The following is a 12,215-nucleotide window of genomic DNA, read 5'->3' as shown; positions in this document are numbered from 1 at the left end:
GTGTTTTGACCGTGATACACGAGGGGGTGTTCATAAATACATTTTAAAAATATGGAAATCAGACAAAAAGATCAGGGGCTTGACACAACATATTAGGGGCTTCCCTTTCGGACTCCCACTGAAGTGGACCACACTGACGAGAGCTGATGGGTCTCCCCACAGTTGTACAGAGTGCTCATCTGAGTTACCGTAGCCTTTCTGAATTTCCATCTACAGATCATTATTTTTTTGTTTGTTTGGTTTTCTCACCTTTCTGAAAAAACTCGACTGTTGTGCCTGAAAATCGTAGGAGATCAACGGTTACAGAAATAACGCCACCAGCCCATCTTATAACAAATAAAAACCTGAGAAAATCCCCGCCTCCCCTTGTGGTGTTTGATATGAACAGGAACTGAAGCGCCTTGCCTGCATTAGGCGGAGTGGTGGCTCTGAGGCTACGGATCTGCACTGGTAATCGGAATGTTTGCCGGTTCGAATCCCGTAAATCAGCGTTTCTCAACCCCGAGTTTTCATAACAGTTTAAATCGCTCCCCTCCGTAACATTTTTTTTGAAATGTAGATGCATATTTTATTATACCTACTTAACTTTTATCGACATTTATCTAACTATATATTTATTGTTCTAGTATCAGAATGTAGTTTAAGTTCATTTGTTTTGGTTTTTTTCAGATTTTTGATTCTTGTTTTCTTTTTTTCACATCTTCGCGCCCCGCTTTTTGTTATTTCGCGCCCCCCGCCCCACAGGCTGAGAACCACTGCCGTAAATGCCAATAGTGACTCTGCTCTGTTGGGCCCTTCAGCACGGCCCTTGGCCCTTAATCTGCAATTGCTGAACCTAGTGAGAAAAGCGCTATATAACTGCAAAGAATTATTATCTGCAAGAATGTATGCGTTGCGCTGCTGTCACGTGATTGGCTGATTACGTAACCGCATGGCTAAGCATGCAGGCGCGCGCTCGTCCCTAATCATTCAGGTGAGCGTATTTATTAAACAGGGCTCGTCTTAGTAACGGGGGGAGAATATATAGTGGCGTCCAATGAAGCTGTGACTACAGATCATCTCCTAGATGCGTCACTTTTAAGGAGACTCATGCCGGCAGCCTTGTCATTGCGTTCCAGTTTGGGATGTCTGCTACCGGAATGTCCCTTTTGCTCCTCGTGACCGCGGGTTGCACATTCCATTTCCTGCCTGCATTCCGCAAGCCCTCGCATCTCTGAGAAGTTCACTCCAATCATCTTCAGAGACACCTAACGACAAGGATGGCTCGCTATCTAACGCTGCTTCTGTGCTTCGCTACAGGTAAGACCCCCGAAGGGGTGGCCACTTTTTCCACGCTGCCCTTGAAAGGGTCGCTTTTTGATGGTTTGCTTTGTTTGCCTGGGTGGCTGCGGACTTTTGAACGAACTTTCCATCATCTCGACGACGCGCCGATGCTTTACCAGAAGGCGGGCGTTTTGGGGGTACAGCTGGCCAGTCGCGCGTTTCCACCTGACCGCGTTGGGAACCCGCAATGTCCACGAATACTCCTTTAAAGGTTATTGCTTTAACACGACTAGAGTTCATCTGACACTTGTGCGGATTGGGAGGTACAAACTTTAAATGTGGGCGCTTCATAAAATTCACAGCCGCTAAAAGTCTTCTCGTCGTTCATTATTTAATTTTTCCATATATGCATTCCATACATGCAAGTCGAGTTTAGCAAAACTGGTTTGAAACAAATCGACCTCCACCCATTGGAAAGAGAGCCAGATCAGCAGAGTAGCACTTTAATAGTAGTAAAAATAAAAAAAGAAATAATAAAGAGAGAGAGAATAGAAAAAGAGGGGAGAGAATCCACTTCCTCAATTTAAACGCTTATTCTAAAATGTTATTTATCAGATCCTGCCAGGCTTTGAAAAAGTTTTGTACAGATCCTCAAAGTGAGAATTTGATTTTTTTTCCAGTTTTAGATAGTCTATAACATCAGTTATATACATTCATCATTATTATTATTATTATTATCCAAGATTCTATTTCTTTCCATAATGATTGAGGAAGTGCGCTCGGTCCGTGCACACCCAGTGCTACCAAAGGGACCTCAAATGTGACCTTATCTTGTTCAGGTTCAATATGGCCAGTCAAGTCGATAGATAGATAGATAGTATTCTTTATTGTCATTATGCATACACATAACGAAATTTTTGTTGGTAAGACTCGGCTTGGGTGGCACGGTGGCGCAGTGGGTAGCGCTAATGCCTCGCAGTAAGGAGTCCTGGGTTCACTTCCCAGGTCCTCCCTGCGTGGAGTTTGCATGTTCTCCCCATATCTGGGTGGGTTTCCTCCCACAGTCCAAAGACATGCACGTTAGGTGGACTGCTGATCCTAAATTGTGCTTGGTGTGTGGGTGTGTGTCCCCTGCCCGGGGTTTGTTTCCTGCCTTGTGCCCTGTGTTGGCTGGGAGTGGCTCCAGCAGACCCCTGTGACCCTGTAGTTAGGATATATTGGGTTGGATAATGGATGGAGGACTCGGCTTCAAGGCAGAATACTTAAAATACACTATAAATAATGAAATAAACATAATAAATATAAAAGGCAGCAGCAATAGGACCTTTACGCCTGCAGAGACCAGTGATCTGTGTGCGTGGGTCTGCAGGGGAGGAATACGAGTGTCATTGATTGTATTGTAATATGCAGACTTACGTCTGGGGCATTTGGGACCACCAGGGTGGTAGTCACGTCTTCATTTTACAAAGCGATTAACTTAATAGACGTCTCGATTATGTTTACAGGCTGAAGGTCCACTCTTAATAATCCTGGCTCCTTAAGGGGTCTTTTCTGGGTTGTGCAGTTCCTTTATTGAACCCTTGCTTGACAAAGAATCATTTCATTCTGAGAAGGGGGTCTTTGCAGTTGAAATCGGTTCTTTTAAGCTTTTAAAAAGGTTCCTAATATGTGGCAGGGGGAAAAAAAAATGGAAATCTTGTCTAAAGTTGGCTACTGGAGAAGGAGATCAAGGAGACCTGAAGTGAGTCTGTGTCAGCTGCAGAATGAAAAAAATTGGGAATTCTTTTGGGATTTTATTAATCTGCTATATTTATGGAGCCTGATTATTGGTATTTCTGGGAGCTTCATTGTGATTGGTGGTTTGGGGGACCAAATATGGCATCGCTCTGAAGTTCCATTCTGGCAGTTTGAGGCTTAAGGCATGTTGGTGACCCTGTGGTTAATTAACACTGCTGTTAATACTTGTGAGTTCCTCACCACCCTTCCATTCTCGTTTCTCCAACTACTTATGTTCTTGGAGAAACTTTGACAGCCTTTACAAAGAATCTGGACAGCTTAGCTATGAGCTTAGCAGGTGGGCTTGATGGACTGAAGGTCTCCTCTCATGTGTCAGATTTCTTATCTTCATCCATTTTCCACATCAGGGTTGTGGGGCAGCTGGAGCCAAACCCAGGAAGCATTGGGTGCAAGGCAGGAGTGAACTGTGGGTAAAGTGCCAGTCCATCACAGTATGAACACACACACACACGACATAGCAGGGGGCAGTTGCCAATCCACCTGACTTGCATGTCTTTGGACTGTGGAGGAAACCCGTCCCACCTTACTGCCCCTCCATTGTCTAGTTTCAGATTAGCTGGCTGTTAGTAAATGCAGCTGTCTGTCTGTTCCTGGCCTAGAGGGTGAAAGTGATGAACTGTTAATCATCGGCATGCCAGTTCAGTGGTGGTCTCTGACTGACTGTGCCAGCCCTGTGCACCAGTAGCAACTAAACGGGCATGAGCAGCTGTGACAAATCTCGACACACCAACACGGATGAGGGGCAATTTAGAAGCGCTGATCTATCTAACTTACATGTGTTGAGACTGGGAGGAATCCCACCCACACATGAGGAAAACATTCAAACTCCATGGGGAAAACTGGATGCTGGAACCCCACACTTTACTGGATGGTCTAGTTCCTCATTGAACTTTGCTTTGACAAAAAGCCATTTAGTACCATGAAGGGTTCTTTGGGTGTCAAGTTATTTTTTGGGGGGTGGGGGCTTTGAAAAGGTTCCTTATATTTGGATTATACAGAAATGTTTATGTGAGTGCATGCAGGAGGTTGGGGGCATGCGCTTATAGCACCCACCACACAACGACTCGCCTGGACTGAGACCCGAGGGCAGCAGGTGACACCTCAGCACCACACTGGAGCAGTGCGACTTTTTTTTTGTTTGCTTTTAAAGGGGGCTGGAGTACCAATCGTGCCACCAAGCCCCAAGTTTTCCCTGTGATGCAGATTAACGCTAAGCACTTTGCTCAAAGGCCCAACAGTGTAGAGAAACTTCTGGCGTTTATGGGATTCGAATCGGCAGCCTTCCGATTGTCAGTGCAGATCTCAAGCCTCGGATCCCACCACTCCGCCCCATTACATACAAGGAGTCCTTAAAGATCTCCGGAAGTCATTGGGATTTCACAAACCTTTTTTTATGCATGGCCATTAACGGAGCCTGTGACAGATCTCAATAAATTAAATTGATCCTTCATGTGGATGGTTCTTCTCGTCTGCAGCTGGAGTTTATTGGAAGCATCGCTCTGGTGAAACACTTGATTCTTTTTTTTTTTTTTTTAAGAGCGAAGTCTCTCGCTTATCTCTTTTCCTCCTTCGTCCATTTATTTTCTAAATTCTCCTAACCGTTCGTTAGACTCGAGAATCGTGAGCCGGCAGCTTGATGTGTAAGGAAAAAAAAAAAAAAAACGCACTCGGGGCAGGGAGCCAGGAAATCGCAGAGCTCGCACGCCATCACTTTTACAAACACTCGCCAGTTTACTTGTGGAGGTGCTGACGGTGAAGACGAATACGCGGAAGTAAGTCCATCCATCCATCCATCCATCCATCCATCCATCCATTATCCAGCCCGCTATATCCTAATTACAGGGTTACGGGGTCTGCTGGAGCCAATCCCAGCCAACACAGGGCGCAAGGCAGGAAACAAACCCCGGGCAGGGCGCCAGTCCACCGCAGCGCGCAAATAAGTGCGCTTAGAAATCCTAAATATGAAACTAACGGAATTGAGTTTTTTGCAATAAATAAGACGCGCGCACTTCCTCCACTCTAGTCTCAAAACTCTTCTAACTTGCGGCTAAAGCCCCCTTCATGGAGAACTGAAACGGTGAATTTCGTGACCTGAACACCTGCTGGAAAACCAGAAGCGGTCATCGCCTTTCACCAGTGAGCGGAGCGCGCGAGCCTCTCCCTGGCGCGCTCTCGAAATGAGTGACACTGGGCGCGAGAATCGGTTAGTGACGTCACCGGCCCAGGCGGCGATTGACTCTGTACGGTTCTCATCACGCCCTGCAAGTTGAATTCTCGCCGTCTGCTTACGTCATCAGAACAGTCCTCAACAGAGGCAGAGACGCATCACAGAAATGAAGGAAAGGTAAAGAATTGTTTCAAATATATTTACAAAGTAAGTAAAGAGGATTTTTATTTATTATTTATATTCCAACCTTCTGCTCAAATGTAAAGCAGACAGCAGTGCGCCTTGTCCTAAACTGTTTACAAAATATAAATAGCAGCTGTGAATGCCAGAATTTTACTCTAAAAATATATAGTGACAATATTTTTAGGTCTAGAATATAACTTTTCAAAGCTGTACATTATACAGTAAATAACTGTTGTTTGTTTGCAGCACGTTACAATAAAAATGAAGGTGTCCCTCTTGAGCCCAGGCCTGCCACACTTGCACTTCTGTCCACAAACGGCCTGTCAAGGCTATGGTAGCATTGGCCTTGCAGTGTCTTCTTCTTCTTCTTCTTCTTCTTCTTCATTCTAAACTTCTTTGCTAATTGGTTGAAGGGCTCTGCTGGCAAGTACTTGCTTTTGGTTTTCATTGCTGTTTATATTTTTGCTCTGCTGGCCTAATGGGCCTTCACAAGCTTGGTGACCTTATCTTGTCTGCTCAATATGGCCAGTCAAGTCAATGATGGTATTGTAGTATGCAGACATAAGTCTGGTGCATTTGGGACCACCATTTCGATGTATACTGCAGTAATGCTTGACATCTGCTTTTAGATTGTAAAGTCTATGAACGGTCAGCAGCTTCCTGGTCTTGGTGTCCATCCATTGTGGATCATCCCAAAGCTGTATGTGGGGACCTGTTGATCCCTGAAGTCTTGTTCTTTAAGCTGAAATTGAAATCAAATAATAATTACTACATAGGAGGGGACCCAAAAATAATGAGAATTTTTTTTTTTCTGGGAGCTGGAGGGCAGTTAGTTCCGATGTTCGCCACTAGGTGAGTGTACTAGACTGCCCTCTGCATCATTTTGGCCAAGCAGCATCCTTGGGGTTGGTCTTTAAGGTTAGTGTCATTTTTGTTCTTGAGCCTCTAGTTCCATCTTTGTTGATTTTTGTGATGGCCGACTTGAAAGAATGACGTGTTTGCATCAAATTCTGTTTCCTTTTGGGGAAAACAACAGCAGAAGCGGTCACAATGCTTCGAGAGGTTTTCAAAGAAGAAGCTTTGAGCCAGGCAAGGGGGGTCTTTACCTTTTAAAGTGCTCAAGTGATTGCACGATGCTGTGCGGAGAAAATGACCCAAATCGTGGCGATCAGGCGAGTGGCTTCTGCATCACGACGACGTTCCCACCCACACAGCATTAAGTGTGTGGCACAAAAAAACGGGATGACGACGGTTCCCCTCCACCTTGCCTTGCGAGTTTTCTTTTTTTTCTTCCAAGAATGAAGAGGGACCTTTTAAAGGATAGCGTTTTCAGGATGTTGAGGAGGTCAAGAAGCAAATGACGGAGGCACTGAAGGCTTTGCAAGAGGAACAGGGCAGTTTTGAACAATGGAAAAAGTGGTGGGACAAGTGTATTGTGTCTCAGGGAGGATGATTAAATTTTGGAAACATTCAGAGAAATATGATTAAAATAAACAAAAAAATAATAATCGTTATTTTTGGGTTCGCCTGCAGTAGAAGTTGGATTGGCGAATGAATGGATGATTATTCATTTTATTGTTGTGATTGCTAGCATTATTATTATTGCTGTATAGTGGAGGAAAATTTATGAAAGTGCACACGTGAGAGCAGGACTAGAAAACGTGTAAAGTAGGAAGCACCTCGGTGTCTGAGCCCAGATTACCCCTTACATGATCGAGAAAGGTCACCGTCTGTCCCAGAAGAAGCACTGGCAGGACAACCTTAACCCTGAACTGGATGCTGGAATGCTCCTGAAACGGATGATGAGTTTCTTTTTCCTGGTCTGTTAGCCCAAAAGCTGCACTTCTTTGGGATATGGGAGGAAATCGGGTGGAGGGCTAAAGCTGACGGGAGAGCATGCAAACCCCACCAGGATGCTGAAAATGCAATTGTTAATTCTGGGGTTGTGAGCTGGCACCTCCGATCCCTTTGCCCCTCAACCTATGTTAGCTTCGCAGTGAACATTCTGTCGCTCACTAATGTTTTGGATGAAATACGCTGAGGGTCTGTAATGGGACCACCTGCCCTAGATAACCATTTGCACCGGAGTTCCTGCGGAAAATTTGTCAGATTATGGGTTGAAGAAGCCATTGAACGTCCAGCACGGAGACGTCGACTCGGATGTGTCCCACAGCCACTGTGGTTGCTACCTTGTAATGCGTCTTTCGAGAGTTGGACATTGGTGGAGGCTGCTGTGCTAAATAGAATTTTCCGTCTGGTTCTCGGTTCCAATTTGGGACCATACCATGGAAGGATAACCTTCTAAAAAAAATAAATAAATAAAAGCCCATTTGCTTTTACAGATGGTACTGGAAGGAAATGATGCATTCACCATTCCCGTGTCCCATCGCACTCAGATGAGGTGTAAATACAAGAACACAAAGACGGAAAAAGGTTTGGGAAATCGACCCCGTATAATGTAATGAAACCGAGTAGTGACAAGAGACTGAGACAGGAGGATAGCGGTTGGGTTTTTATAGGCGGTGGAGAAGAAGAGACGGGTCCAGGAGGGAAGAGGAGGAAGTAAGGTCGGGAGGAGGGCGTGGTCTAGAGAGGAATGAGGAACCTGATTACGGCTGAGGTGGTCTTGTCAGCTGGTGTTCTGCAGAGGAAGGAGAAGACGAGTCAGTGTACAGCATCAACCCCCCTGCCTCGTCATTTCATGCCTGGTTAAGTCCTTTGACTGCCTCTCACACACACACATGTGTGACAGTGGGTTTACTGGTATTGAGGAACTCAGGGTGTGTCACGTAAACACATTTACACAACATCAGCCCACCAGCACCACCACATATACCAGACAGAAGGAATTGCACGGTGTCATTGTGCCCAGTCCCTCTTACTGGCATTTGGGATTCCACTGAATAGCAGAGTCTGTCCCGTATGTTGGTGCCCGGTGTTTGAGGTCCTTCTCTCTCTCTGCATTTTCACTGACCGCCCAGGCAATTCATTTGAGTCCTCATCTGCCGCATCTCACCGACATGCAATGAGGTGTGGCTGCCGACATGGCTGCTTCTGGTGATACGCCGCACAAGTCAGCTCAGCTCAGCTGTCATTGATGGCTTCCTCAAATGTTTCGTCAAAACGAACTTCCACCAGTTGGGCGTTTTATCTGTGATTTCCTATTCTGTTAAAATGTGACAATGTCATGTGAGGAAGTGTCACACGTTTAGGTCTTTCTGATTTCTCCATTGCTGGTCTGTACTCTTGGCTCATCTGCATTGCATAAACACAGATATTTCACTCCTCACTACCTTCTTCATAAAGCAAGGTTCCCCAATTCTTGAGTTTAGCGTGATTATCTGAGTGGGGTGCCCCCCATGAATTGATTGCAATCATTCACGATCTCCAGAGTGTCCAAGCATTAGAAGACTCGATCATCGATGACTTGAGCATAATCGTCTGTGTGGTTGGGGAGGTCATCCATGACTGGCCACAATCCACCTGCTATGTTGCCGCTGTGACTCAAATGTGTGGTCATCAAAGAGGTGGTGGGGTGGGTTAGGTGTGGTTTCATCTGGGGTTGGCTGCGGCCCACCTGCAGTGCCGCCATGGCTCACTATTAGGTGGGGAAATGCTGCCATAGGTCATTTCCTACTTGTAGTGGCCAGGCAATGAACTGGGAAAAGGAATGGAAGCCTACTGAAGTGGATGTCAGCATAGAGTGAGACAGGAGTAACCATACTGGTCAGCCAAGATGGGTCTCTTTGAACGCCCCGGGTTTCTAATCTCTTCAAAAAAACAAATGTAATAACTGGATACCCCACTGAATGGCACGGGCAAGAAAGTGAAATTAGGACACAAGAAAGCGGAAATTGCTGTCGTTAAATTAAAGAACCTTCAAAGGTGGGGAGCTCCAGTCTCCTCAGAAGATGGTCTGTGTGTGAACATCAAGTAATGGTGGACCTCCAGGTGAAATGGTGTTGACATCAGAGCAGGTGAAGTTTCAAATGTACCTGACGTGACCTCAGCAGTCCTTCGTGTTTTTCTCTTCCTCCGCTCTAAGGAAACAGATGGCGGGGGAAAAAAAAAACAGCTTATCCTCCGTGTCCCATTTCGTTCTTTTCATGTATATTTTTTTTTTTTCCCAGCACAAACCAGTCAAATGCTCCTGATGTCCTTGTGTCTGGCAAAAAAATAGAGAAACGCTTCCGCTGTATAGCTTACATTGGAACATAAAAAATCGGCAAGAACAAACCAATCAGCTCGACAAAGCTCGCCAGTCCTAACCACATGATTTCCCCAAACTCGTATCGAGTCCAAATGGCGCCTTTCTTATCTATCTAATCCTGCCGACTACGCTAAAATATCAGTCATACATATAGTGCCCTTCACATATAACTGGCCATCGCCAATTGAACTCTCCTGCAAGTCATTGGTGATGTGGGAGGAAACCCTCACAGACACGGGGAGAACCTGCACTCGACACACAGATAACGACCAGGTCAGGACTTCCTACCCATGCAGGCTGTTGGTCCTGTGAAGCAGTGGCAGACTTAACCCTGCTCTACCCTTAGCCTCCCCGTCTTATTTTTACCACTTAGGTGGACTCATTGAGGTTCTAGCGCACTACGCATCAGCGTGTCCGTGTTTAGGATTCTTGGGAGATGCTGAGTAGATGTGTGGGTCTCGTCTTCGTTTATTACCTTAACTCCTGCTCTTTGTATCCGTGCACCTCCTTCATGTGTGAAATGTTAAAGCGGTCAACCGGAATGGGCACACCAGTCACTGCTGTAAACTTCCTCAGCTGACCAACACTGTCCTATCTATTCACTCCTGATGTTCTTTGCTTCTGAACACTTTGGACCTTTACTTCTATCACGTGTGTGTAATTCGACTTTTAACTTTGTAATATAAGAAGTGTATAGCAGGAGGAGAACAGAAGTCTTCCAGCGCGTGTGTTTCCACTTGGGGTCCGAGTCCGAGTCCGCTATGTGAGACGTGCAGCATCCTCAGAAGAGGCGAGGCGCTGGCTGAAGTGTCACCGGACAATACGCGCGTTCCTTTAAAGCAGCAGCCGCCCACAAGCCTCATCCGGCCAGTCAGACAAAAGTCCGCCCCGTCACTTTTATAATTAGCGCGAATTTCTTACCGACAGGAGTGTCGCGGATCGGTGATCGGCAGTAAAGGAGCGAAGCGCCCACCGATCATCAAAGCCCCCCATTCCAAGTACCAGGAAGAACCAAATGCATGTTGTAACTGCGGCGATTCTTCTGGATGCGATAAAAGTTCATTAATCAAAATCGCGAACTGCCATCCATGAGTGACCCTTTGGCAAAATCAGGAGCGCACACTCCGGCCGTACAGACGCGGGGCACCGAGGGGCGAAGTTTGTTTCAAATTGTACAATAATTATATGGAGAGGGATGCTGTTTTTAATATAATATACATAACGAAACCTCCTTATAATCCAGTACAGCATTGGTAGCACTGGGACTGACCTGGACTGAGCAGTTCTCAGGTCCCAGTAAAGCGACAATATGCGTCTTTGGATTTAGGGGAGCGACAATAATGAAACCAGTTAATCAGAAGAACAACACGCATGCTCAACGGAGATAGTCACGGGGGTACATAAAGGACTCCCAATGACGACCCTCCAACTTCTCATCACAACACCTTTTGGAAGGCGGCTTCGCTACCTGCACACACAACAACAGGAAAACAAAAAATTAAAGCAAACTTTGGTCAATTTTTTATGACGATTGTTTACTTCAGTGACATTTATAATCGTGTGTTGTGTCCGGAGCTGAGTATATTAATTAGCCAGCCTGGGGTAACTCGCAACCTTCACTTCTTTATTTTACGACCAGCACACAGTGATATTTAAAAAAAATAGGAAGTGGTCTCCCTTCGACTTTCTCGTATACTTAAATAAGGGAATGGATTTTCGAGGAGTAAACCGTAAGACAATGATTATATTTTTATATTATGCACGTTAAAGACCCATCAATAACAAATCAAAGTAATAATATATTGAACAATGTATTGTATAAGTAAAGGTGAATAAATTAGACTCTGCAACTGCATGAATTAAAAGTAAAGTACCACTTCCGGTTAACAGAAATAGCCCAAAAGTTGATAGAAATCTACGTTTTGTACTTAATACTTGAATGCAAAATTTGGTTGACCGAAGTGAAAGCGTACTCGAGTTATCGTGTTTACATACACAGACAGATTTCCAAAAACGGTATTTTCAGATTCAGGGAGGTCGAAAACGTCGAGATTCATCTAAATCTCCACATCGAATCTTTGCACGATTACAATACGTATCATTTACTTCGTTTACGTAAAAGTAAAAAAATCAATAATATTCTTCTCCCCAACACCCCTTTCATATCAGGTAATGCTCCCCCTAGCGTGCTGGCAGAAAGTACATCTGAACACAACACCGCGGTTAGTGAAATAAATAAAAAGCGCAAAAGGTATTTAATGTGTCAAGCTGAAACACGCGCACATGCGCACAGAGCCAAGGAGTCACCCTGCCCACCTCAGCTATGGCCACACGGTCGTAAAATCGACGCCTTGTAAGTCTCTTTTTAACTTCGAAACACACACACACACTTTCATTTCTGCACCGGAACTAATGAGAAACTGTCACTCTCTATTTTTGCGTTGTGTTTCCTGTATTTATCTTTATTTAGTGTTTTATGCGTATTATTTCTATCCAATGTTGTATATTCTGTTAATCATTCTGAATTTCTGCAAAGAGCTTTCAGCATACATGGGAAGGGTGCTTAATAAAAATGTATTTATTATTATTATTATT

General features: G+C 44.9%; 1 protein-coding gene across 1 annotated transcript in view; it reads left to right on the top strand.

The window, feature by feature from the left end:
- The first annotated feature begins 1,004 nt into the window (after positions 1-1,004).
- LOC120536578 (integrin alpha-M-like) overlaps positions 1,005-12,215 on the top strand; it is a 60,358-nt gene continuing 49,147 nt past the window's right edge. The window contains exon 1 of the mRNA XM_039764967.1: positions 1,005-1,299. Within this exon, the coding sequence (XP_039620901.1) occupies positions 1,260-1,299 (40 nt within the window). The 5' untranslated portion in view covers positions 1,005-1,259. The remainder of the gene's footprint in view (positions 1,300-12,215) is intronic.

Source organism: Polypterus senegalus, chromosome 10 (genome assembly GCF_016835505.1).
Source record: "Polypterus senegalus isolate Bchr_013 chromosome 10, ASM1683550v1, whole genome shotgun sequence".
Taxonomy (NCBI): domain Eukaryota; kingdom Metazoa; phylum Chordata; class Cladistia; order Polypteriformes; family Polypteridae; genus Polypterus; species Polypterus senegalus.
The sequence above is the reverse complement of the archived record's forward strand: the minus strand, read 5'-3'. Positions and strand labels throughout refer to the sequence as shown.